Source organism: Populus trichocarpa, chromosome 13 (assembly GCF_000002775.5).
Source record: "Populus trichocarpa isolate Nisqually-1 chromosome 13, P.trichocarpa_v4.1, whole genome shotgun sequence".
In the NCBI taxonomy this organism is placed as follows: Eukaryota; Viridiplantae; Streptophyta; class Magnoliopsida; order Malpighiales; family Salicaceae; genus Populus; species Populus trichocarpa.
The window spans coordinates 365,060-392,701 of NC_037297.2; the positions used below are offsets into that span (position 1 = coordinate 365,060).

The window sequence follows — 27,642 nt, forward strand, 5'->3', positions numbered from 1 at the left end:
AAGTTCGGTTAATCTAGTCAAATCTAATCTAAACCTGGTTAAATCAATATAAAAAAAATAAAATAAACTTGTTTTGATAAAACTAAAGAACTCAAACACTCCCAAGATGTTTAATAACTCATATATATATTTTCAGATATTAGTTTTGAGAGAGTTTACAGTTATGATTAAGAATATATTTGGATTAGAGGTATGATGGTTTTTTTAAAAGAATATAACATCTTTTAAACATAAATTATATTTTTAAAAACTAAAAAAACATATTTTTTACTTAGAAAAAAACACAAATTACATCTCATCCAAACACACCGTTACAAAAACCACACTGTTACAAAAACCCATTAAGAAAGCAACAGAATCTCATTGGTTAAGCTACGGCTACGCAAATGAATGTCTCTTTCGTTGGCTGAGATGTTGATAAAGCCAAGTTATCGTGAGACAGAATCAATTAAATATATAGTGAGGCAACCAACAGGAAGATGAGAATGGCTATTCAATACGTGTTTGGTAATGACTTACAAATATTTTTTATTTAAAATATATTAAATATTTTTTTATTTTTTATTTTTAATATCAAAACATTAAAACCATTAAAAACATCAATATTGTATTTTTTTTAAATCAAATACACTTTTAAATATAATCTAAAAACAAAAATAAACAGTGCCTTATTCTTCTAATTAGCCACACATATTTGCCACCTTCCAATATGCCTTTCTTTTCGGTTTTTTTTCTTCGATACTTCTTTTGTTGTGATATTTTACAACGCTTAATGTTTTTTTTCTTAATTTTTAATTAATTTTTTAGATCTTTTTTGTTTTTAATACATTATATCAAAATTATAAAAAATATTTTTTAAAACAATCACTTTAAAAAACTGCATGAAACACGAAGATAGACGGTCCTTCGAAAATCAACCAAAAAATGTGGGGTCTACAAATTGAATATCAATTTTTACCCTAACCTCGTTAAATCACTACGCCGTTAACTCATCGCTTCCATCAAGCAAAGATCCATAAATAGAGCCCGTATCTTTTCCATATCCTTCATTTCTTTCTGGGCAGCTTCTCTTCTCTGTAGACCCTGCCCTCTCCCTCCCTCCCTTTCTCTGTAAGCCATCGCCATGTCTCTGTTCCTATTGATTTTGATATCGTTATTGTAGATCTTGATCTGGGCTTTGGTCAGATTAGTCTTGTTTTGGTTGTATAGTCTGTTTTTTCTTTCTTAAAAATGGTACATAGATCTGACCCATGTTAGATTAGATCTGTTTTTTGTGTGTTTGTTGAGTTTTTATATGACCCTTTTTCTTGTTTTGTTTGCTGGTGTTGATTTAAGAGATTTCATGAATCAATAAAATTCGGGTTTGGTGTGAAATATTGAAATGAAAATAAAGGAATTGAAAAGAAGACTTTATCATGTATATAAGCTTGGATCTCTTGATTTACTGGTTTTTTTAAATTCTCTGATAGGTTGAACATGTTGTTTGTGAAACAGTATGAAAAAGAAAAGTTTTTTCTTGTGTTTGTAAATGTTGGTTAAGATCTTTCTTGCTTGCATGTATTGTTTATTTTGATTGATTGACGTGATCAATAGAATGTTATGGAAGGTATTAAAGGCATCTTTTTTTGAAGATTGATTGTTGGGATTTTGATGCAGGCTTGATTTAGTAAAGATGGGGCTTTCATTCACTAAGCTTTTTAGCCGTCTTTTTGCCAAGAAAGAAATGAGAATTCTCATGGTGGGTCTTGATGCTGCTGGTAAGACTACCATCTTGTACAAGCTCAAGCTTGGAGAGATTGTCACCACTATTCCTACAATTGGTATGGAAATTTACCAGTACCTTATAGTTATCTCAGTACTGAATTTATCGTGCACTCTTGTATTGTTTGGTTAATTGTCTGTTTCTATTTAGGGTTTAATGTGGAGACTGTAGAATACAAGAACATAAGCTTCACTGTCTGGGATGTTGGTGGCCAGGACAAGGTATGTACATGTTGTAGATTGTAATGAGAACTTTGGCTATAATGACAATATTAGGAAAATTTATCGAATTGTTGTCCATATGTGTCATTGATATTATTAAAATTTATCAAATTGTTGTCTATATGTATCAAAGTGTTTGTGCTTGTCTCTTGCTGTAAATGTGCCTGTCCTGTACTGATTAGATTGGCTCCATCAGCACATAATCAAATCATAAGCTACATGGATTTAACCATTTAATGTTGCCATTTTCCTTTTTCTGTATGAAAGGAGAAGCTAACAATTGTGTTGCTGAATTTTTACTAGTAGTTGCAGATGCACACTTATACATGCCTTTGTAGTCTATGTTTCCATTAGCACACAACAAATACGTAAGCTATATTGAGTAGAGTCATCTTGTCTTTCATGGATTTTCCTCTTGTTGGAATGAGCAAGCGTTTGCTGTCTGGTTGTAAATGATGTGTTGTTGAAGTTTTGGTTGTTTATGTGCTTATCGACGGTCTTGTGCTGGCTCGTTGAATTCCACCAGCACATAACATATTCGTAAGCTACATTAATGAACCCACCTTGTCTTTCAGTTCTCCTGTCTGTGAGGAAAGCTTTCAACGGTGCGGTGTACATAATAAATCTTATATCCACTGTCATGTTGTTAATGCGTGTGATTATATTTCGTGCAATGCATGTATTTGTGCACTGGTGGAATTTGGTTGCATTTTTTTATGCTGATCAATCAAGGATGTAGTTGAAGTTGAATTTGATTAGATGCTTTGTCATCTGCACACAACAAATACATAAGCTATATTGAGTAGAGCCATCTTGTCTTTCATGGTTTTTCCTCCTGTTGGAATGAGTAATGACAACCCATGATATGGCAGATGTTTTGTTGTCTGTGGTTGTAAATGATGTGTTGTTGAAGTTTTGGTTGTTTATGTGCTTATCGACGGTCTTGTGCTGGCTCGTTGAATTCCACCAGCACATAACATATTCGTAAGCTACATTAATGAACCCATCTTGTCTTTCAGCTCTCCTGTCTTTGTGAGGAAAGCTTTCAACGGTGCGGTGTACATCATAAATCTTATAGCCACTTTCATGTTGTTAATGTGTATGATTATATTTCGTGCAATGCATGTATTTGTGCATAGGTGGAATTTGGTTGCATTTTTTTTATGCTGATCAATCAAGGATGTAGTTAAAGTTGAATTTGATTAGATGCCTTTTCATTTGCACACAACAAATACATAAGCTATATTGAGTAGAGCCATCTTGTCTTTCATGGTTTTTCCTCTTGTTGGAATGAGGAATGACAACCCATGATATGGCAGATGTTTTGTTGTCTGTGGTTGTAAATGTTGTGTGGTTGAAGTTTTGGTTGTTTGTGTGCTTATCGACGGTCTTGTGCTGGTTAGTTGAATTCCACCAGCACATAACATATTCGTAAGCTACATTAATGAACCCACCTTGTCTTTCAGTTCTCCTGTCTTTGTGAGGAAAGCTTTCAACAGTGCGGTGTACATCATCATAAATCTTATATCCACTGTCCTGCTGTTAATGCATATGATTATATTTCGTGCAATGCATGTATTTGTGCTTACATTGAATTTGGCTGTGTTATCATTTATGCTGATCAATTAAGGATGTAATTAAAGTTGAATTGGAATGATGTATATAAAAAACAACCTGCTCATGTGCTGTCTGTCACCCAGGAGACATTTTCCGTCGTTCTATCTTAAATATTTTGGGCATTTCATTTTTATCATGTCACATGTTTGATGGTTAAGGAATTGTTTTCAATTTGCTTTTCTAATTTGCACAGATCCGACCATTGTGGAGGCATTATTTCCAAAACACTCAAGGGCTCATCTTTGTGGTTGATAGCAATGATCGTGACCGTGTGGTTGAAGCTAGGGATGAGCTGCACCGGATGTTGAATGAGGTAGTCATAAGCTTTAACTCTCACTTCTTACTTTTGCTTTTGTGGTTATATGCTTTTTAATAATGGAAATTTATTGTTTGAATAGGATGAATTGAGGGATGCTGTGCTACTTGTGTTTGCAAACAAGCAAGATCTTCCAAATGCTATGAATGCTGCTGAAATTACAGATAAGCTTGGTCTTCATTCACTCCGTCAACGCCACTGGTAATTGATAACATCTCCATCGCCAATTTCTCGATAGTTTGCTGCTATGTAAATATCCGTGGATGTCATCTGAGCTGTGTGTTTATTGCAGGTATATCCAGAGCACCTGTGCCACTTCTGGTGAAGGTCTCTATGAGGGACTGGACTGGCTCTCCAACAACATTGCTAGCAAGGTAGGGTCCTAACTCGTGTCTTGTAAGAAATAATGATAAAAAGTCTTCGGGTTTTGTTGGATGTAACTTTGTCTGCTGAATCGTGGCAGGCTTAAGAGATGGGTCGATATCTGCAGCTTTTCGGGCAGCATTCTGCTTCAATTTGGGAGACATTGTTAGGTTGTTTGGTGTTCAAGGATTCCTTATCCTGTGAGGTTGTTAAGAGAAGAATGTATTTGTTTGGTTTTGTAAGATATTGTTACCGTAATAGAAAGTGGCAAATTATCCCTAATAGATACTAAAATAATTCATGATTCACAGTTTTTAACATGATGTATCTTGATTCAAGTCAGGTTCTGTAATTCATGCTATTGGGGCTTTTGTAGAGTATGGTTCTTTCATTGACCAGCCATTGCTTGATTCCGGCGGCTGCCATTTTAAATTACAATAATGCTGTAAAACTTTGACCGAATGCATGTACATCTCCCGTGTTGACAGCTTGCCAGTCTTCAGACACGCATGTATTTACATCTAGATTCTGTTCATGGCACCAGGAAAAGTAACATGGAAAGAACCGACTTCTGAGAGAAATTTCAGTTTGTGCCTCTCTACATCATGAGCCTAACTTTTCCTATTTGGCCGGCCAGCTACTTGCGTTATTAACGATTCAATGTTTTTTATTTTATTTTATCAATTCCAATAGATTTAATATCCAGCATAACCCAATCTAAATCAATTCATAGTTAATTTGTATTTCTTCTAAATTTCTAATCTAAAATTCATGATTTCTACTTGAAATACTATTCAAATTGCAAGAAATTGCTGAAGTAGATCTAGAATCCCCTATAAGATATTATTCAAGTCTTCGAATCTCAATTTCTTCCTTGTTATCGTGACTATGCAACCCCTCTGCTTTGATTATTCTGCTTCTCTGATTTTTAATTAGGTGTTTAGAATTTTCCTATCTTCCCTTTTGTTTGCGGTTGCCGGAAGAGAAGAGAATCCCCTCTTTTTTAGCTAATTTACTCTTTTATCTCTTCTTAAGCATAATATGATTTTTCCTTCCTTTTTTTATTTATTTTTTATTATTATTTTCTTGATGCCGCACTGTTTTTATACCTCTTTCAATTTTATTTTTAATATAAAAAAATAATTTTTCTAAATCTTAATTTAATTTTTTTTATTAGTCAGAAGTTTCAATTAACACTACTTACTCGTGATCAAAATCTTAAGGTTCTATAATCATGGTTAGAGGTATCAATGAACATTTTCCTTCCTTTCTTTCTTTTCTTTTTTTCTTACCAATTGAACTCAATTTAATATTAAAAATCGACAGAAGTTAGCTACTAAGTAATCAAAGATAACACAAAAAATAATTAATTAAATTTAAAATACATTAATAAAAATAAATAATGCACACAAACACAATGGTAAAATTTAATATTTCTGCCAAATTAAATAATAAATGAAACTAGTAATTAGAAATATAATACATCCACCGTCCCAAAATAAAAGTACGGTCCAGAAACTGAATCTCACTTTGACACTAACGTCATTAACGGCGTTAACTCACGTCCATGGCTAGATTCTATACGCACATAGATAAATATCCCCTTCTCTTTCTCATTTCTTTCATCTCCCATCTCTGCACAGCTTCTTAGTAGATCCTGCCCTCTCTCTTCGTCTTCGTTCTGTAAGTCGTCTCTCTCTATATATATATTGTTGATGTTATTACTGTAGATCTTGATTGGTCTTATTTTGGTTCTAAAGTTTGTTTTTTTGTTTTTGTTTTAAAGGGTTCATAGATCTGACCCGTGATAGATTAGATCTGTTTTGGGATGTTTGTTGAATCTTTTGACGACCCTTATGCTTGTTTTGTTAGTTGGTATCAGCATAAGGGAGATCATGAATCTATAGAACTTGGGTTTAGTATGAAATAATGGAAGGGAAGTGAAGGAATTGAAAGGAATGGGGTTTTTAATTTGTTAAAGTTTGGATCTTTTGGATCTGTTGATTTTTCTATGATTTGTGAGATGATTTTTCTTTTATTTAAGTCTGAATTTGGAGTTTTTGATTTACTGATTTGTTTTTGATGCAGGTGAGAAGGAAAGATGGGGCTCTCATTCACCAAACTTTTTAGCCGTCTGTTTGCCAAGAAAGAAATGCGAATTCTCATGGTGGGTCTTGACGCTGCTGGTAAGACCACCATCTTGTACAAGCTCAAGCTCGGAGAGATTGTCACCACCATTCCAACAATTGGTATGCTCTCGAAATATTACTGGTATTTCGGGGTTGTTTTAGTGCTGAATTTGTTTGGTTTGGGTAAGGGATGCTTATATGTGGATTTCATTGTAGGGTTTAACGTGGAGACTGTGGAATACAAGAACATAAGCTTCACTGTCTGGGATGTAGGTGGTCAGGACAAGGTATGGAAACTTCTGCTATACTGTGATGAGAACTTTGAATATAATGGTGGCATTAGGAAAACTATTTAATTTTTATCTTTTTGAGTTGCTGATTCATTAATATTTCAGCTTTAATCATTGACTTAACCTGACATGATGTGCGTTTATGTTTTTACTTGGTGTCTTTGATTGTAAATTGTGCCATGGAAGGTCTTGTGCTGATTAGATATTGCTTCATCAGAACATAAAAAAAACATAAGCTACATGGATTTAGCTACTTAGTGTTACATTTTTTTTTTCTTTTTCTTATGAGCGGAAGCTATCCATTGCATGGCTGAAATTCTACAATTGTAAGCACGTGCACACACCTTTGCTGTCTAAGTTTGTCTTTGGTTATATATATGTGCTTATGAATGGTCTCGTGCTGATTAGATGCTTTTCTTTAGCATGCAACAAAAACATAACCTATAATGACTAGAGCCATCTTATATTTCATTGTTTGTTGCTGTGAGTGGTTGAAGTTTTCGCTGATGCTTGTGCTTATGGACGGTCTTATGCTGGTTAGTTGGTCCTCCACCAGCACATAACATATTCATAAGCTACACTACTGAAGCCACCTTGTCTTTCAGTTTTTTCCTTTATCTTTGTGAGGAAAGGACATCCCAGCTGTGGCGTGCATTATCATAAACTATATAGCATTATCATAAACTATATAATAGCAATCATAAATGGGTATGCTTATATATTACTCTTATTCATTTATAAGCAACAAAAATCAATATGCTTGTCATGAACGAATTCATAAGCTACATTACTAAAGCCACCTTGTCTCAATTTTTCCTTTGCCTTTCTGAGAGTATCTGGTCTTCACTTTGCACAATCACTAATGATAGTGCTTAAATGTTTCCCTATGCATTTATTTGTGTTTGCACAGACCGTAATAGCATCCTTACAGATGTTTAAGAAATTGTTTGATGTTGAATAATCGAGTTGCCAGTCTCTCTGTCATGGTTTGGAAGTCCTAAGCTATTTCTGTGTTTGTTGTCTTGTCTTTTATGCTGATCAAATAAGGATTTAATTTTAGCTCTAGTTGTTGGAAGCATGAACTTAGAATTGCCAGTTTATGAACAGGGTCACCTACTCAACTTCTGCTGTCAGAACTCAGAATACAATATCTTGTATTCATATCTCATGTTTGGTATAAGGATTATTTTTTCTCAAATTGCTTTTCTAATTTGCACAGATCCGACCATTGTGGAGGCATTATTTCCAAAACACTCAAGGGCTCATCTTTGTGGTTGATAGCAATGATCGTGACCGTGTGGTTGAAGCTAGGGATGAGCTGCACCGGATGTTGAATGAGGTAGTCATAAGCTTTAACTCTCACTTCTTACTTTTGCTTTTGTGGCTATATGCTTTTTAATAATGGAAATTTATTGTTTGAATAGGATGAATTGAGGGATGCTGTGCTACTTGTGTTTGCAAACAAGCAAGATCTTCCAAATGCTATGAATGCTGCTGAAATTACAGATAAGCTTGGTCTTCATTCACTCCGTCAACGCCACTGGTAATTGATAACATCTCCATCGCCAATTTCTTGATAGTTTGCTGCTATATAAATATGCATGGATGTTGACTGAGCTGTGTGTTTATTGCAGGTATATCCAGAGCACCTGTGCCACTTCTGGTGAAGGTCTCTATGAGGGACTGGACTGGCTCTCCAACAACATTGCTAGCAAGGTAAGGTCCTAACTCGTGTTTTGTAAGACATAATGATAAAAAATCTTTGGGTTTTCTTCGATGTAACATTGTCTGCTGAATCGTGGCAGGCTTAAGAGATGGATCGATTTCTGCAGCTTTTTGGATAGCACTCTACTTCAAATTGGGAATCGTGCTAGGTTGTTTGGTGTTCAGATTTTTAATCCTGTAATTGTCAAGAGAATGTATGTTTGGTTGTGTAAGATATTGTTACTGTAATAGAAATTGACAAATTATCCCTATAGGTTTTAAAATAATTCATGATTCACAGTTTTTAACATAATGTATCTTGATTCAAGTTTTATGCTAGTGGAGTTTTTGAAGAACTGTGCTTCTTTCAATGACCAGCCATTGTTTCATTGCATTCTCTCAAGTAATGTAGTTCTACGGGCCGGTCAAATTTTTGAGTGTACAGAAGGAAGCTGAGACGACGGTGCTATTTTAAAAAAGCAAGAAAAGTTTTATATCAGGTAGTTTAATAATTTTATTTAAACTATAGACAATAATAGTAGACAAATTGAAAAACAAACTTGGAAGAAAAAAGAAAAAAAAAAGATTTGATGGAGATTCATTGTTATTACAAAAATAAGTTTGCTATCACTTATCATAAAATAAAAATAAGTTGGTTAATATGGTTTAAACTTAGATGTATTATTTATATTCAAAGAATAAAAAATAGAAAGACCATTAAATAATAAATTTAACAAAGAATAATAAATAGAAAGATTGAGATAATCTAATTAAATAAAAATAATCGAAGTGCAAAGACAATCTCACACTCATCCATTGGTCTGGAGGGGGCAAAGGTGAAGCTGCTTCGGCAAAACGGATAGATACTTCAGTGCTGTCGATTCACATGCTTTCAGTAGTCCTTTGTAATTTCCTGTAGATACCTTCAGAAATGCTTGCACGGCAATCTTTAGTCATATACTCACATCTTCATAGCCATATACTCACTAAGGATTTCTATAAATTCTGGATCGGTTGCGCTATCGGTGTTCAAGAGTTGGTTCAATGGTTAGTTCAGTCTGCGCTGATAAAGAGAATGTGACTGCTAAAGAAGTCCTAGGAAATGAGCAGGAGTTGAAAGCCTGAAATCATTTTCTTGTTCATCTTAGGTGAAAATGATTGTAGGAGAGACTGCATGTAAAGGACTATAGCATTATAGCAGATGAGATGTGGAGTTTGACAACTTGACATGAATGATTTCTATATAAATCTGTAGAGCCATGAATTAAGGTAGTGTTGATTAATGACTCGAGAAAAAAAGATGTAAACAGCGGAGAAAAAAAGATACTGATCCATCCCATCCTCCAAAAAAGTTTTTGTTGCCTTAACACACTTGCAATTTCAACGAAGTAGTCAGGATTTCAGCAGGTGCCTGTACTGACACAAAGATGTTATCCCAGCAAAATCAGACACGGAGATGAGAATGTCCAACTGCTTAATCCTTTCAATTAAAAAGAAATATGGGTTCACTGGGAAAGCAGGAGGCATACCCCTTTCAAAGGCAGATATTGCTGCTGGTGTTGCTGATTCCTTAGCCATCATATACTTTAATTGTTTTTTCCAGCGAAGGCCATGGTCCATAGATGCTTGCTGAAAACCCTCCACAACTAGCTGATAATCCTTTACACGTTCACCAATAACCTTTCTAACCTCTGGAGTAGTAGCTTGATTAAGGAGTGTGAGTATAAACACAGGTCTCGGTCGTACTTTTCAGAGCTAGGCCAATAGTCAGATGAGTCAGGCCAACAAGGTCTATTGATGGAGACACGATGCTGTCATTGAAAATTTTGATGCAAAGGTTATGGTCCTGAGTTTCGCGGCAGTTCTTTGGTTTGCACATCAAATTGTGCAGAATGAATCAAGAAGAGCATCAGCACTGAGGAAAACAGGAAAGAATGGCCAAGGACATAAGCCATGTATTTGTTAGAAATTGGATAGATGAGTTGCATGGGGATGACATGTGTGCTCTGAGGACTTTTACAGCAACGATGGTCAAATTAGAATCTATTATGTTTCCGAAATATCTCTGAAAAATTTGGGATGCAATAAATTGAATTTACTCTCAATATTAGATTTTGGGAATGCTATTCTTGCATAAAATATTTCATTAAATCATTTTTAGAAATAATTTTCAATTGATTAATACTTTGAAATAAATATAAAAAAAATTAGGATTTATTAGATTAACTAGCTAGATGAAGTTTAACCGAGTTAACTAGGAAACTAATTTAACATAAAATTTAATTTGGGCTAGATACTGGATCGGTGAATTACAAGGTCAACTTGCCGTGCTTAGCAGCCTAGTTTAATAAAATATCATTTACGTGTACACAGTAACAGCTTTGATGCTAACGACTCCATACACAATCCTTACCACCACCGACTCAATGGTGACGGTAGTGGGTTTAGGTAAGAAAAAAGCATGGTGATAGGAAGTGGTGGACCAACAAAGCAACAACCAGGTGACTGCTGCTGGAAGAAAACTGGGCCTCATCTGGGGTCACCAAATCTCCATCTTTTTTTATCAAATATCCCATGCAAAAGCAGCAAAACCGCGTATCATAATTTGTGTCTGTGCATGTCATTGAGAAAACTGGGCCTCATCTGGTGTCACCAAATCTCCATCTTTCTTTCTTTTTTTATCAAATATTCCCATGCAAAACCGCGTATCATAATTTATGTCTGTGCATGTCATTGATTACACTCAATTCATTACTATCTTTGTCCAACTGGCCACAGCTGCAATGAACCTTCCTACACACTTCCTTCCTATCAATGCACAACTCATCAGTTACCAAAACTCGTACTATAAATTCCCACCAAGACATGCACAATACACATCTCCTCACTTCCAAACAACTTGCTAAACTGCATTTCATTGTATCCATGGCTTTTCTGCTTGCTTCTTCAAGTGTTCCGATGTTATTAATGTTCTTGGTCTCTTTTACAGTCAGTTCTTTGATGGGGTCATCTCTTGGTAACTTCTACCAAAACTTTGATATTACATGGGGAGATGGCCGTGCTAAGATACTCAACAATGGTGAGCTTCTTACTCTCAATCTTGACAAAGCTTCTGGCTCAGGATTCCAATCCAAGAACGAGTATTTATTTGGAAAGATTGATATGCAACTCAAGCTTGTCCCTGGCAACTCCGCTGGCACTGTAACTGCCTATTATGTAAGTTTTCTTGATATTAATTAATTACTGTTTTGATTAAGAAAGTTTAACATATGCTCTTAGTATTAATCTGTGTGTTTATATTTTCAGTTGTCATCAAAAGGGTCAACATGGGATGAGATAGACTTCGAGTTCTTGGGGAACTTGAGTGGCGATCCTTACATTCTCCATACCAATGTGTTTAGCCAAGGCAAAGGCAACAGGGAGCAACAATTTTACCTCTGGTTTGATCCAACTACTGATTTCCACACCTACTCCATCCTCTGGAACCCACAAAGAATCATGTAAGCTAGCCACTCCTACCTATCCCATAACTAAATCCGTAGTTACCAGGCTAATTTAGAGTTCAAAATTAATGATTTCTTGTAACATTTTCTTCTCTTTTGTACCAGTTTCTCTGTAGATGGCACCCCTATTAGAGAATTCAAGAACATGGAATCAAGAGGTGTTCCATTCCCAAAGAATCAGCCAATGAGAATTTACTCTAGTTTATGGAATGCAGATGACTGGGCTACAAGAGGTGGCTTAGTGAAGACTGATTGGTCAAAAGCTCCTTTCACTGCTTCTTATAAGAACTTCAATGCTAAGGATGCTTGTGTCTGGTCCAATGGTGCATCTTCTTGTGGTACAAATTCCTCTGCTGCTGCAGCCTCCTCCACCACCAACGCTTGGCTTTCAGAAGAGCTTGGTTCAACAAGTCAAGAGAGGCTAGAATGGGTCAAAAAAAACTACATGATATACAATTACTGCACAGACGCTAAGAGGTTTCCTCAAGGACTTCCTCCAGAATGCAGCGCTTCTTAAAAGGAAGGAGATACAGTCACACAGCAGGACATAGATTATAATACTTAAATTCTTTCATTATTTTTTTTCCTCATGCAAATTAGAGATCAATGTATGTATGAATGTACGATTTTTTTTATTGAAATGTTTTCTAATAATATGTGTTGAATTAAACAAGTTATATTATATTATCCCAAATGTTGTATATTACATTTTTTTTTCTTGTTAAAACATCTAGCTAGCCTTGAACAACGAGTTTGTTTGTTTTTATGTTTTAAAAATATTAAAAAAAAATATTTTTTTATATTTTTTCTTTGTTTTATATTATTTTTTTAGTGTTTTCAGGTAATTATAATGTGTTAATATTAAATATATTTTTTTAAAAAATTATATTATTTTAATATATTTTTAAATAAGTTTGAAAAAAACAACAACCACAATATCTTCTTAATTGAAATCTCAAGTTTAATGGTTTAGGTTAAACTGCAACGGGATGATTGGAAGTATAGTAGCAGTTGTTTTTCAAAGTATTTTTTTGCTCGAAAATACATTAAAATAATATTTTATTATTATTATTTAAAAATTATTTTTTATATCAGAAAATAAAAAAAATATAAAAACATAAAAAAAAATATTAATTTAAAAAATACTTTTAAAATATTAAAATAAACCAGTGAAAACGTTGTTTTTGTCCTAAAGCAAATGACTAAACTTCAGAAAATGAGGGATTTGGTAAGAGAGAGAGAGTTGGTGCGAGCTAGGAAAATGGGCTTGGACCAATAATTAAGACAGCATCGAAGCTTATTTTGTGATCATATTCATTGATGGGCTGTCACAATGCAGAGCACAGTTTTCAGAACTCACTCGATGATCCACCTAGCTATATGGGTTTTGGTTCGTGAGTTGTTAAATCAAATTCCAAAACAAACTCAAAAAGAGAAGAAATCGTGAAGAGAAAGACTCAAAATAAATGAATGGTTCAAATTTTATTATTTTCTGGGATTAATTACACCCATAAGATCGATTTGCGTGTAAGATTGAACTAGAGAAGATCGAGTTGCTAGCATGCTGTTACAAACAATAATATTATAGAGCAATGACAACAACATCAATGCGGCATTTCATGCCCAGTGACTAAGGCCATGGTAATCAGAATCCTCATTTGCCTGTTCCTATCAGCCAAAGGATTTGGAGTTGGCGGTGTGCTCAAACGATCGAGCTTCACAGTTGGCTTGTGTTCTTGGTATATCATGTTCAACCTTTAAGCATACCAGCATAATCTTTACTGTTAAAATATTGCAAGCCAGTCTGGAAGGACGACTTCACCATACCATAAGCACTCTCGCATGCCATATAAGCACCCTTCGTTGAAGGGTTAGTTGTGTTCTTCACGAGAAGCACGATATAATCATAGGTGTTGCTTGCGTTTTAATTTTATTGCCAGGTCTATTGCTATATATTGCTGTGAGGCCAACATAGTCTGTTGCAGGGGTTTTCATGTTTTCATGGAATGCCTTGTTGCAGAAACCGTACTCTTCCATCTGGCGACACGTACACTCTGTCGATTAAATCTTGGGTGCTTTGGGCTTCACTCAAGGTAGGGTTGGTCAAGAGGAAGATGGCTAGAACAGGAAAAACAGAGGAGAAACATTGAGAAAATGCCATCTTTCTGCTTTTAAAACAAGAACATATATAATGATGTGATATAATAAAAGAGATTGTGATGATTATATATATATATATATATATATATATATATATATATATATATATATATATATTCTCATGGTGGGAAATTAATCTAGTGAAAAATAAAATCTAAGAGTTTCAAAAATCTTGCAAGTAAAGGAAAAGGAAAGCATGATCAAGCCCCATATGCAAGAGAAATTATATATTTGGCCAACACTTCGTTAATCAAATCATTAACTTTAAAATATAAATAATAACTATGGTTATAAGAAAGAAGATATTCTTACACAAAAAAGGAGAGAGAAAGCGATTTTGATTCCTAGTATATGGTTATATATGGAGATATTGCAGGCAACACTCCCTTTAATGTGTTTGTAATATTGTTATTTATGTGATGTTTTGATGCTAGGATGGTAGTGGATATCTATTAATGTGGTTATGTCACTATCTTTGCCTCTCTAATAAAACCTTTTTTTGTCATTTTGGTCAATTAATTGATTAAGCAGTGGAGTTTTGATCGGTATTTTTAGGTTTTATCAGTTTGAAATATGTTTTGATTGATTTGAGATATATTCAGAATCAATCAGGTGAGTCCATTTAGTTTTATATTTACAATTTAATCTTTAATTTTAGAGTTTTATTCTTTTATTTTTTTTGGTTCATAGTTGTTTTTTATTGTTTTTATGTATCCATTATAAGTTCTAGTAATGTTCCTACTAGCGATCCTCAGTAGTCACCGATTCTACATCTATTTGTTTTTTGCTATGTTTTTTCGAGTGAGTGGAATAATATTTAATATGTATGTGATATAAATAGATATGTATGTTTATTATATAACAAGTACAACTAGTTATTCTCTTGAATATTTATATATGTTGCTTTATTTTCCAAGTATTCATCACTTCTTGAATTTACGTTCACATTCAGTTGAATTAAATTTTATTTGATATAATATTCATTTGCTTTGATAAATATATGAATATCTGTTATATCTTGATACCGGGATCTTATTACGAACTCCATACTAACATAAAGTAGTTAGTCTATATATACATATAATATTTTATATACCCAACTGATTAGAGAGACACCAATATGTGGCGACTGATCCTTCCATAGTGACCGGGGCCACAAACATCATTTGTTATTAGAACCTAAGGTTTCGTATGTCCCCAAGGGGCGTAACGTGATGATAAAGAGTTTGAGATCTACACAGCAGGTCTCGAGTTCGAGTCAGGGCGTGCACCTCTTGTAAGAGCCTGGGACAGTCGGGGTTTTACTCGCTCACCTGGGCCCACAAAGTGCGCTTTTCGGGGGGTGGGGTTTCCTCGAATCCAAAAAAAAAGTTTCGTATGTTATCTAAGTCTATGGCTTTGTCAGATCTCTGACATGTATTTCTTCACTGAATTGGTTGAACTCGCCCTTTTATTTTTATATTATTTTCAAGTCCTTAGATTTTATTAGCAGGTTGACTTTGTTGATCATTCTTGCTTCTTCGTTTTTTATCGGTATGTCTTTCTTGCTTCCGCGAGGCTTTCCTTTTAGCTTTGATTTGATGTCTTAGACTCTCCACCATTATATTTTTTATTTGTAGTTTGGTTTGAGATATTGTAATAAATATTATGGATTATGATTTGTTTGTTTTGAATGATACTTTGAAAGTTTATGAAATGCTATATAATTTTATAAAATTTATTTTATGATATATATGTTATGAGGTTTAATGTAGGTGTGGTGCTCTCAAGGCATTACTCCTGCATTGTCGGTCATAGACCCAGGATTCGGGTTGTAACAAACCAAGTTCGTCTCCTAGAAAGGTTTATAATGTATTTTATAGGCAAGAAATCCAAAAACAAATAAGAAATTTGAGATAATCAAGGAAAAATAACAAAATTGATCTAAACAATAACTTTTGAGTTTAATTTTAGGAGATCCAATAATTTGATAACCAATGAAGTGGCTTTTCATATTAAAAAAAAAAACCTATATAATTTCTTATAAGGATTTGAAGCTGATTCAACTATGAGATCTTATATTATTGTTATTTTAAACCACTAGTCTACTCTAGTCTGACTCGATCAAACTTTTTATTAAGCCTAGATTTATACCATTGTTTAATGAAGGCATATATTCTATTTCATTCTCATAATTTATTTGAAGCAGATTCTCCCTAGAACTCTCAAATTTCTGCAAAGCCGACTACATTGTTATAGCTATGTAATTCTCTGCATGTGTTATAGTGGTGAAGGCAGTGTAAGTTATCGTGCCACTTATCCATGATACCTTCAACACCCTAGTTTCTGCAAACAAATTCATCATGGTCATTCTTTGTCATCATCACTTCATTAGAACTGGATTATCTAACTTCGACCATTCTATAATTCCTTAATGTGAAAAGATTCCATTATCGTATCCATCATTTTACATGTTTGCATTGCTTTAAAAAAGAAAAAAGAATGCATCAGTATTATGCTGACAGAAATTCACAACAGGTAAAGGGTCTCATTGAGCTTTCCATTTCCAGATATGTCAAGCTAGCATTTCCTTTTTCATTTTCTTTTCTGTGTTCTAGATAGGTTCAAATACCTATTTCGAAATTTAAATAATCATCCCATTGTTGTAGTAGCAATAATGAGCATGCAAATTTGTGCAATAACTGAAGAAATCACTTGACTTTGATTAAGCCCGTAAGCAATCATAGGACATCGATCAAGAGGAATATGCAGATATCTGACTCTCAATAGAGAACAGAAACACAACAGTGGAACCAACAAGTTCTTGTTGGCAGAAGCAATACAACAAGAATACTTAACAAAAGGAACTTACTTTACCAATTAAAATGGTGGAAGGATATTTTTTCCATGATGACCCTTGTACAGGTTCCAATCAAACAAGGTTCAAGGGCTGCTGGCTAAAATAAGTAATCAGAAATTGATTGACATAAACTGCAGTTTGGCTCGTCAGGAGCATAGTTTCAGTGATGCCAGATGTTGGTGAGTTTGAAGGGAGCCCATTTTCACAATTGTAAGTCAGTTTTATCAGCTGGCCTAATTCAAGAATTCTTTTGTACTGTCTCTTCTGGGACAACTGGTGAGCCACCTTGATCTTGCCCCGCATATCATTATAATGTGTCCCACAATTGCCAAGGGACTTTTTCAAATCCGGATCTGTAGAATTATCACGAAACTGTTGTGATTTTTATCAGCTTGTTTCGATAAAAGCTCGAGAGATATTAGAGACAGTAGAGGGAGGTCAGCTGAGCTGGTACGCGGATCACTCTCTAAAATGGCCTCACAAGTTTCTTGATTTTGAGTTTGGGAGCAAATGGCAGCCAGAATATCTTCAGTGACTCCATCAGAGGGGAAGATGATTACAGAGGCTACCAAGAGAATAGTAACAGAAGCTACAAATGTAATGGCACTCATTGTGGCTAATCTCTTGTATTCTTTCCTCAGGTTAAAAGAATGGTCAGAGAGAGAGACAAAGATGAGAATAACAAGCCTCCATTCTTAGAGTAATGTTAACCTAGTTTTTTTAGATTTTTTTTTTCAGTTTAGAAATTTTATTTTATTTTATTTTATTATTCAGAAGAAAGATTTTTATTTCAATTTTTCCATTAATTTGGCTAGTATTTTTCTATATAAAGAATGGTAATAATATTTGATAAAATACTAATTAAAATGGAATATTCTCGGTAAATATTATTTTCTAAAAATCTCATGCTCTGAATGGATCAAGGAAAATTTGGCAAGTATGGGTCCCATAAATCAATGGTTGATATTTTTTTTAATAAAAAAATGTTGATGCAGACAAGAAAAATATTTAGTTTTCAGAATCTTTATTCCCCCATAAGAATGTACAGCTAGGCAGGCAGCCTGCCATATTAATTATTTAGAAAACGGGCAACAAATAATTCGGTTTAGCTCATTATTTAAAACAATTTTATATACTACTTTCATGTAATTAATTGCAGAGATACGGAAATCTGGACGAATATTGATAGATGAACATTTGCAGAAGACAGTAGTTTCCTTGTTATCAGCTAATTTCATAGAAATAACAGTAGGCTTTTCAGGAACCATGCAGTTCATAAACATAGATCCCGTTCCACTTGTAGCGATTAGCATTTATTGGCCTATGATGTTGCAGAAGGCTAATTCCGTTGCTGAGTTTTATCAGCAGCAACAGATTTTAATTTTATCTGCAACAACGGACTAGTTAGTTGCTAATAGGCTACTTTTTTAGTAGTGGTGGGAGCATGTATACACAGAAAAACACGTTCTTATATTACTATACAAGGGATATAAGTTCCTCACAGATAAATAATGTTCGTCAAGCAAGCAAACTATGGACTAATAAGTACTGCAAATAGCGAGCTCCACACAATCCAAAAGCTTCAAGCAGCGGATGGGGCGGTGAAGTGGAGATCAACACCAGCCTCATATAGAGCCTCCAAGATTGGTTGCAGTTCAGATCCAGAAGAAGCAACCACGGTGTTCTTGTGATCCAAGGACTCGTCATTGTAAATGTCCCACCATTTCTGGACCAGCATCTTGATGTCTTCCCTGTCCATGTTTTCTTCTTTTCCCGTGTACCTCCACGGCTTAGACCCCTGCATACAAATATATGTGTAACGCCATTAGAATATACAGCAGGACATAATTAAAGTAAGAATTAAATAAAATTATTATATAAGAGTAGGATAAATACTCACAGCAGCACAATAGTGGACAACTTTCACTTTGTCAAGGTTAATGTTCTCGGGATGGCGCCATAACATGGCCAGTACAAGGTTGTAATCCGAAGGAATTGGCTTGTAAACATCCCTGAAAAACATGTTCAAGAAGTCCTGCCAAGAAAAATATAAATCAAAAATCAAAATTTCCTGCCAAGAAGTTCTTAACAAGATAACATGAGTAAAGATGAAATTTACCTGCTCAGCAAAGAGGGTGGGAGAGGTGATTTTGAGGGTCTCCAAGAGATCATGATATGTGGACAGATTGGGCTCATAAACAAACATGCCAGCATTGAAGTAGAGAGGGGGCTTAGGACCCATCTCAGCAGGCCACTGGACCTTATCAGGACACTGCTGGCAGTAACCAATCTTGTACTGAGGGCTGTTGCTCCATGTTTTCTCACAGAAGCAGTCCATCACAGCATAGAAGCAACCATCAGGCATGTCAAAGAGGTGGTCTATGTTGTCAAATACCTGGATGTCCCCGTCCAAATAAATCATCTTGCTATACTCCACAAACTGTAATCAAAGACGAAAAGGTTATGAGCTATATATATATATATATATATATATATGAAGACTAAAAATAAGCAAAAAAGAAATTGACAGTGATCCTCTGTTTTTTCATCAAGAGAAACACAAAGTACAACTAGCAAGTAAGTCCAAGACATGCATACAGACCTCCCAGATACGAAGTTTGGAGTAGTTGATGACATAATAAGGCATAGCAAACCGAGTCTGGTTCTCCGGTGGATGAACAGGCTCAATCTCCCTCACTATGCACCCTTGTGAAACAAGAATCTTGCGATGCTCCTCGGGAACATCAGGCAAGATAGCCACCACAAGTGGATACTTACTTTCGGCCTTTCTGAGCCCCTTGGCTAACCCCACAACACCCTTCCAGTAGTCTCCATCGCCAGCCAAAAACGTAACATAAGCACAACTTGATATGCTAGCTTGCTTCACAAGAGTGGTGGCGTTGTTAGCGAGAGGAGTAGTGATATCAGGAGCCATGGTATAAAATTTATCAAGAAAACGAGATAAGCTACAAAAGGGTTTTGAAACGAATCGTTTGTTTACTAAGAGAAAAGAGCGAAGATTCAAGGCTGCAGAGAACTATACTGCTTGGAACTTTGAAAGTTTTGGATATGAGTGAATTAGTTGTGCTGCTGGGGGGGTATATATAGCTAGAGAAATTCGAGCGTGCATTTGGTCTGAAAGGTAGGTGAAAGATACATAGTATGAACACATAATTATTAATAATCTTTATGGGGTTGGAGAAGCATATAGTATAAAATTTAAGAGAGTCCACGTTAATTTGACGAGTCCATTTCTTGCTTCTAGATAAGATATTGAATTTATTTTTATTTGTTTTAATATTGAATCTTTCATTTATATATTAATTAAAAAAAAAAAAAACATGGCGAATCATTTGTTTCCAATTGTAACCTCCGAGGTTTAGGATAAAATCCCAAAGATACGAACGAGAGAATCATGGAATTTGTCGGTGCAAGATAAAGCCCATTAAATATTATTTCCTTTTTCTTCTTCAACCAAAATATTCATTTGATTATATTTTATTGCACGAGATTTTGCCGAGATTTATCCCAATCTTGAGGTTATTTGCCTCGAAGGAGCAGCTACCCAAGAAAAAGAAATCGAGAGGGAGTATATGAGAGTAAAATAAGGAGAGATTAACTCCTTGAATGAAGAACAATCTCTTAAAACCATAGCTATAAGTCTCAATTCAGTCATTTTAAATTTTAAATTAAAAAAAATAACATTATTTTAGTAAAATATTTGAATTATTTTACTGCCTCGGATATTGAATCATCGAGTCATAGAATCTCACTTCTAAACAGAAGAATACCCTTCCATCTTGATTTTATTACCTTATTATATTAAACAATATTTTTATTATATAGTGAGGGTACTTGGTCAGAAGAGAGATTATAAAAAATAAAAATAAAAAATAAAGAGTAAATGTGTAATTAAAATAACTATTACACCCGGTCAATTACCACCGCCCTGGGTCTTACTATAAACACAACACGGAAGCCCAACGCGGCTTAAGGCAGCAAACCCGGTTTCTCCACGTGGCGTATCCCTATAGGCCTGTGATTACCAACCAAGAACATACCAGGTGGTGAATGGAGGGGGTCTGGTAGGACCCACAAACTCCACGTGGCATGCGCAGACACGCCTGTCTTTATCGGTAGTTGATGGGGGCCTACTTTCTAGTTATGTTAGTTGGTTGAAATGTGGGACCTTGAGTTCGGATAGTATTTCTTGACTTTATTAAGTTTCGATCTTGAATCAACAAAATCATGGACTTGATCACTGCTCGTCAAGGTTCTTGGAATATACCATTATGCTAGTGGTAGTGCTCTGTATTGTGCTATTGTGCGAAAGATTCCTTTTTATATTAATTATAAATATATTAAAATAATATTTATTTTTATAAAAAACATATTTTTATATAAACACATTAAAAAATAAAAATAATATATATATATATATGCGCGCGCGCATACACACACACTAAGAGCTCATTCTTTTACTATATCACAAATATTGTTCACCATCTCACATATTATTGTGAATTAGATTAGTGATTTTTAAAAAAAAAAATTAATTTGATCCATGAACTTTTGTTTTACATAATTTAGACTTTTTAGCTCGAATTAATATTCAATTGTATATTTTTTTGCGAGTGAATGTTGAATTGAAAGACCGAGGACTAAAGTGAAAAACTTGAGTAAAATAAAGGCAGATTAAAATTTGTGTAAAAAAATCATTTTAGTCTCTTATCCTTTTAAGTTACTAGGTGACCATTCCCTTTAATATTAAAAAATTACATTTTTTATTTTATTTTTTAATTTTTTAATTTTTCACTATTTTTTTTATAAAAGAGAGAGGTTCGGTGAATTCTGACACAAAGATAAAAAGTTGTTGTAAGCGATAATTTTAGTCACCAAAACAGTCTATTTTGTATCAAATAGTTTCATATGATGATGAAAGTTTAAATTGTGTTTTTTTTTTAATTTGAAAATGCTTAGAAAAATATATTTGAGCTTGAAAAGATTTTTTCTTTGAGTTGGTTTCGGATTTTAGATTATTTTTTTTTTGTGTTTGTCGAGGCTAAAAGTTAATTAACAATAATTTTAAAATATTTTACATCAAAAATATATTCGAATAATTTTTTAGTTGGAAAAAAACAAGAATCCCTTTTTTCTCCATCAAATAGTGAGAAGATATTAGCCACACAGCTATAAGCCTATAAACACAACAGGGAAGCCCAACGCGGCTAAAGGCAGCAAACCCGGTTTCTACACTTGGCATATTCCTACAGGCCTGTGTTTTCCAACCAAGAATATACCTGGTAGTGAATGAAGGAAGGACCCACAAACTCCACGTGGCAGGCAAACACTCTTTATTGGGAGTAGATGGGAGGCTTTTATTTATTCTGACGAACTTTCTGGTTATGTTAGTTGATGAGAAGTGGGACCTTAGGATAACCGACCTTCAGTTTCGATAATATTTCTTTTCTTTTCTTTACTTTATTTGGTAGCACCATTAATTTTCGATCTTCAATCAAGAAAATCATGGACTTGATTTCTGCTAGCTAAGATTGTCGGTTTGACTAGATTTAAGTTATTGGAATATACCATTATATTTTTTATTAAAAAAAAGTTTTTGTAATTGAAAATATATTAAAATAATATTTATTATTATTATTCTAAATTTTATTTTTAATACAAACACATTAAAATAATTTAAAAATAAAAAATTGTTATGGCGACTCTCTTTCTTTTGAATGCAGGGAAGAGTCCAAAATTTATACAAAGACTTTTCATCGAAGGCTTTTAAGTTAAAATAACAAAATTTAGACCACTTGTTTAATTCAATTAGTCGTCATCCCTACCAAAATTAAAAAAATCAAATAAAAACCTTACCCTTTTAAGTTTTGAATTCAGTGGCTGAGAACAGATGAAGTCGTTGATAAAAATAAAAGAAAAGGCAGAAAAACAGCTCCTGATTTTAATCCTCAAGCCAATTATCTTTCATGGAGTGTGTTTAGAATTATGATTTACTTGGAAATGTATTAAAATAATATTTTTTTATTTTTAAAAAATTATTTTTAATATCAACGCATCAAAATGATTTAAAAACACTAAAAAAATATTAACTTAAAACAAAAAAACAAAAAATATTTAAATTGTTTTAAAAATACTTTTAAAATATTAAAACAAACAGATGGATCATCCTGCGTCCTAAAATCCTCAGGAAAAGGCAAAACTCAATTATCCTACATTTGCTTGCATGCTTGCTTGCTTATGCAAGTCTTTGTTCGAGGCTGATGCATCTCTAGGTGCTTTGTACCTTGGAACGTATTCATTCTTCTTGGAATTTTCAGAGAGCATCCATGCAAGTTGCAACACTCATGCACACCTTTAACCATGTTTTTGAAGGGATCAGCTGCTGCTTCATTGGGATATTTTAAGACACTAAACACCGTATGTTTCTTATTTTTTAAAAATTATATTTTAAATTTTTTTGTTTATTTGTTATTAGAAAAATTGGTTAACAAAAAATACTTTCCACTCAAAAAAAATATGGCTTGATTTTCAAGAAAGTATTTTTCTTTTTATTTTTGGCGAGAAGTTTGAAAAATTTAAAAAGATCATGTTATTTGTTGATTATATTAAATTTGATCCTCAAACTTTTGATTATTATATGTTTTGTTTTGAATCTTTTTTCTTTAATTTTATCATTTAGAATTTGATTTAATTTTATTTTTATATCAATTTTAATTCTTATTTTTATGATTATTATTTATTTTTCTCTTATCATATTTTTAATTGAAATTTTTTATCTATCAAATTTAGTCACTATTTTTTTTATTATTATTTATTTTATTCAAAATAATTTATGAAATTGTAATTTTTTTAATTTCATCATCTTTCAACATTTTTATTTGTTACATTTAATATTTATTATTTTAATATTTTGTTATTTATTTTATTTAAGATAATTTATTAAATTAATTTTTTTTTCGATTTATTCTTTTATTATTTACTTGAAAAAAACTACTAACAATTTATTTTAACTCATTTTCATTCATTTTTTATAATACTACCAAACATCAATAAATAATTACTTCTCAAAAATTTATTTTCTTCACTTTCCAGCCCAAAAAAAAAAACTAAACAAAACTACTTTTCAGCAGGGCATAAATGCATCCCCACATTCACTTAGGATGGACAGGCAGCACGGCTATGAAACTCTCCAGTACAGGCCATTTCACAGGCCCGAACAGTACCATCTTCAAATCAAAAGATTCACCATTCACAAGGTCCCATCTCTTAAGATTCGAATGAAATGAAGAATTAATTCAGGGTTGGAGATGGAATTATATGAAAGAAAAATAGAAGTTAGTCAGAGCAAATCCCATTATTGCTTCTTCAATACAACATAAGAAAAGATAAAAGAAATGTGTATACAAAGAAAATACTTGTTCATATTATTTACTATAGGATGGATACAAGGTCCTCATAAACTTCCTAGAAAATTCAAAAGAGCAATATCCCATCCCTGTTAACAATATAGGGGATGTTAACCACCAAAAAGAGCTGAAAGAAAAGTTGTTTTTCCTCTACAATTGGACTGATTGAAACTAGTAGCTCCACAATTTACAAGCACTAAGCGGCGGATGGGGCGGTAACATAGTGGACAACACCAGCCTCAGAGAGAGCCGCCAAGAATGGATGCAGTTCAGCTCCAGCAGAAGCAGCAGCAGCAGCAGCAGTATTCTTGTAGTCCAATGATTCGTCCTGGTAAATGTCCCACCATTTGTTGACCACCATCTTGATGTCTTCTCTGTCCATGTTCTCTTCTTTTCCAGTGAACCTCCATGGCTTAGACCCCTGTAAACCAATGCACAACATTATTAGAATTGTAGAACTTAAATGTCCAAAAGGACAAGATTATTGTTTGAGCATGTAAAATGGTTTTTATATGAGCTTGGAGAATACTCACAGCAGCGCAATAGTGAACAACTTTCACTTTGTCAAGGTTAATGTTCTCAGGATGGCGCCATAACATGGCCAGTACAAGGTTGTAATCCGAAGGAATTGGCTTGTAAACATCCCTGAAAAACATGTTCAAGAAGTCCTGCCAAGAATGAATAAATAAATTAAACATCAAACTTTCCAGCTAAGAAGTCCTTGACAAGATAACAAAGCAAAGATGATATTTACCTGCTCAGCGAAGAGGGTGGGGGAGGTGACTTTGACGGTCTCCAACAGATCATGATAAGTGGACAAGTTGGGCTCATAAACAAACATGCCAGCATTGAAGTACAGAGGGGGCTTAGGACCCATCTCAGCAGGCCACTGGACCTTATCAGGACACTGTTGGCAGTAACCAATCTTGTACTGAGGGCTGTCGCTCCATGTTTTCTCACAGAAACAGTCCATCACAGCATAGAAGTAACCATCAGGCATGTCGAACAGGTGGTCTATGTTGTCAAATACCTGGATGTCCCCGTCCAAATATATCATTTTGCTATACTCAACAAACTGTAATCAAAGACGAAAAGGTTATGAGCTATATATATATATATATATGAAGACTAAAAATAAGCAAAAAAGAAATTGACAGTGATCCTCTGTTTTTTCATCAAGAGAAACACAAAGTACAACTAGCAAGTAAGTCCAAGACATGCATACAGACCTCCCAGATACGAAGTTTGGAGTAGTTGATGACATAATAAGGCATAGCAAACCGAGTCTGGTTCTCCGGTGGATGAACAGGCTCAATCTCCCTCACTATACACCCTTGAGAGACAAGTATCATCCGATGCTCCTCAGGAACATCAGGCAAGATAGCCACCACCAAAGGATACTTGCTCTTGGCCTTCCTCAGCCCCTTGGCTAACCCCACAACACCCTTCCAGTAGTCTCCATCACCAGCCAAAAAGGTAACATATGCACAGCTCGACAAGCTAGCTTGCTTGACTAGAGAGTTTGTGCTGTTAGCAAGGGCAGTTGTAATATGAGGAGCCATGGTATCAAAGCTATCAAAAAATGAGTCTTCGGTTAAGAGAAATCAAAAGGGTTTTGAAACAAATTTGTTTGCTAAGAGAAAAAAAAGAGAATTTAAGGTTGCAGAAAAGTATGCTGCTTTGCTCTTCGAAGGTTTTGGTTATGAGTGAAGTTGTATGGACGGGGAGGGGGTGAATATATAGGGATCGGAGGCCATATTAAATTTAAATATCTTAAGGTAAGTGATGGACATGGTTGCTCTAAATATCTTAAGGTAAGTCAGAGATATAATTGTAATTAAATAAATTGATTATAGTATAAAATCTAGGAGAGCCCACATTTGACAAGTACGTCTCTTGCCTTTCAATAAGATATTGATTTTTTATTAATTAAAAAAAAGAAGAGATAATTACCTCATGGTGTAAGAAATTATACTATGTGGTTGCGGACACAGAGGATAATTTTGCTTGCGTTGCTTAAAAATCTCAAACATGTAGGAGGAAATTAATGGAGATCCCAAATCACACGGTTCTGAGAGAATCATGGATTCAGAAGAAAAAGGAGATACTATTAGTTCATTAAAGAATATCTCCTCTTTCTTCTAAATCCATGATTACCCTTTGCTATTCTTTTAATTACTTTTACTTGCAGAAGATTTTGTTGCAGTTTTGTCCCAATCATGAGGGTATTTGAGTAAACAACAATAATAAGTGAGTACAAAGAAATGGAAATACTTTAAATAAAATACGTAAGATAAACCCAGTAATTTTTATGGTGATCAAGTCAGTATTATTTGAAGAATAAGTTAATCATTATGTTCCTAAATTATCCTTTGATGCTGTATTATTTTTATTAACTTGATTTATTTTTTTGTAATTTTCTCCTACTATTAAGGGTAATTTAGTCAAGATATTAAAAAAATATGATTAAAATAATTAATAACCGATTAAAAAAATAAATCCAAACATCACCGGAAACACCAACAGTAACACAATATGACCATTACTTAAACCATATTAGTTTTTTAAGATGGTATTAGGTATTATATAATTATATTTTTTTAAAGTAATATTTATTATTGTGTTAGTGGTTATTTTTTAAAGTATTTTTTATTATAAAATATTAAATAATAATATTTTTATTTTTTAAAATTTATTTTTAACATACAAACATTAAAATAATTTAAAAACATAAAAATATTTAATTTATAAAAAAATCAAACACCCTTTCATGAGAACCAAACACGAAAGCCCACACGGTTTTGGCCACAGAAAATTATATCCACGTGTCACCCTTGACGCCTGTCATCTTTCTATTGGAATATACCTACTAGTGAACTGCGTAGGTCAAGCAGGTCCCACAAAATGTTCCCGATAGAAACCTGAATGACACGTGGAAGGCAGAGGCACGCCTGTCTCTTAGCAGGTGGGGGAGGTATGGGGTTCCACAAAGAAATGGAAAGAGTGTAAATAAAATAAGTAAGATAAACCCAGTGATTTTTATGGTGATCAAGTCAGTATTATTTGAAGAATAAGTTATTCCTTATTCTCCTAAATTATCCTTGATGTTTTATTATTTTTATTAACTATATTTTTGTTTTGCAATTTTCTAGGATAATTTAGTCCATATGTTAAAAATTAAAAAGAAAAAAAATATATAATTAATTAATAATTAAAATAAATTAACAATGTGTGACCACCACTAAAATGACATTGATTTTTTAAAATAGTGTTTGGTATTGTGTTAATGGTTATTTTTTAAAGTGTTTTTC

At 33.8% G+C, this 27,642-nt stretch overlaps 4 protein-coding genes across 10 annotated transcripts; 3 read left to right on the plus strand and 1 right to left on the minus strand.

Annotated features, from left to right (window-relative positions):
* Positions 1 to 945: 945 nt before the first annotated feature.
* LOC7465227 (ADP-ribosylation factor) lies at positions 946 to 8,758 on the plus strand. Of its 3 annotated transcripts, none has more exons than XM_052446463.1 (7): positions 946 to 1,110; positions 1,657 to 1,820; positions 1,913 to 1,983; positions 3,794 to 3,913; positions 3,999 to 4,117; positions 4,209 to 4,290; positions 8,504 to 8,758. In XM_052446463.1, exons 2-7 carry the CDS (start codon positions 1,673 to 1,675, stop codon positions 8,507 to 8,509), a joined length of 546 nt encoding a protein of 181 aa, XP_052302423.1. In that variant the 5' UTR covers positions 946 to 1,110; positions 1,657 to 1,672; the 3' UTR covers positions 8,510 to 8,758. The 3 variants fall into 3 exon arrangements, with proteins under 3 accessions (XP_052302423.1, XP_006375716.1, XP_024438824.1); XM_006375654.3 differs by lacking the exon at positions 8,504 to 8,758 and adding an exon at positions 4,380 to 4,654; XM_024583056.2 differs by lacking the exon at positions 8,504 to 8,758 and having other exon boundaries at positions 4,209 to 4,302.
* LOC7478883 (ADP-ribosylation factor) lies at positions 5,803 to 8,758 on the plus strand. Its single transcript, XM_002318899.4, is given in 8 exon segments — positions 5,803 to 5,962; positions 6,368 to 6,528; positions 6,625 to 6,695; positions 7,918 to 8,037; positions 8,123 to 8,241; positions 8,333 to 8,375; positions 8,377 to 8,414; positions 8,504 to 8,758. Coding segments are annotated over 7 exon segments (687 nt in total). The 5' UTR covers positions 5,803 to 5,962; positions 6,368 to 6,380; the 3' UTR covers positions 8,652 to 8,758.
* A 2,508-nt stretch (positions 8,759 to 11,266) lies between these two features.
* LOC7478884 (probable xyloglucan endotransglucosylase/hydrolase protein 23) lies at positions 11,267 to 12,592 on the plus strand. Its single transcript, XM_002318900.4, has 3 exons — positions 11,267 to 11,618; positions 11,709 to 11,902; positions 12,011 to 12,592. Exons 1-3 carry the CDS (start codon positions 11,268 to 11,270, stop codon positions 12,420 to 12,422), a joined length of 957 nt encoding a protein of 318 aa, XP_002318936.2. The 5' UTR covers position 11,267; the 3' UTR covers positions 12,423 to 12,592.
* A 5,508-nt stretch (positions 12,593 to 18,100) lies between these two features.
* LOC7465228 (galactinol synthase 2) lies at positions 18,101 to 26,043 on the minus strand. 5 transcript variants are annotated; one of them, XM_052446591.1, is made up of 5 exons: positions 25,744 to 26,043; positions 19,507 to 19,689; positions 19,024 to 19,344; positions 18,805 to 18,939; positions 18,101 to 18,702 (listed from the first exon to the last, which is right to left on the minus strand). In XM_052446591.1, the coding sequence occupies exons 1-5, from the start codon at positions 25,891 to 25,893 to the stop codon at positions 18,487 to 18,489; spliced, it is 1,005 nt and encodes a 334-aa protein (XP_052302551.1). In that variant the 5' UTR covers positions 25,894 to 26,043; the 3' UTR covers positions 18,101 to 18,486. The 5 variants fall into 5 exon arrangements, with proteins under 5 accessions (XP_052302551.1, XP_052302552.1, XP_052302550.1 ...); XM_052446592.1 differs by lacking the exons at positions 18,805 to 18,939; positions 19,024 to 19,344; positions 19,507 to 19,689 and adding exons at positions 24,736 to 24,752; positions 24,865 to 24,999; positions 25,086 to 25,406 and having other exon boundaries at positions 18,101 to 18,685; positions 25,561 to 26,043; XM_052446590.1 differs by lacking the exon at positions 19,507 to 19,689 and having other exon boundaries at positions 25,561 to 26,043.
* Positions 26,044 to 27,642: the final 1,599 nt, after the last annotated feature.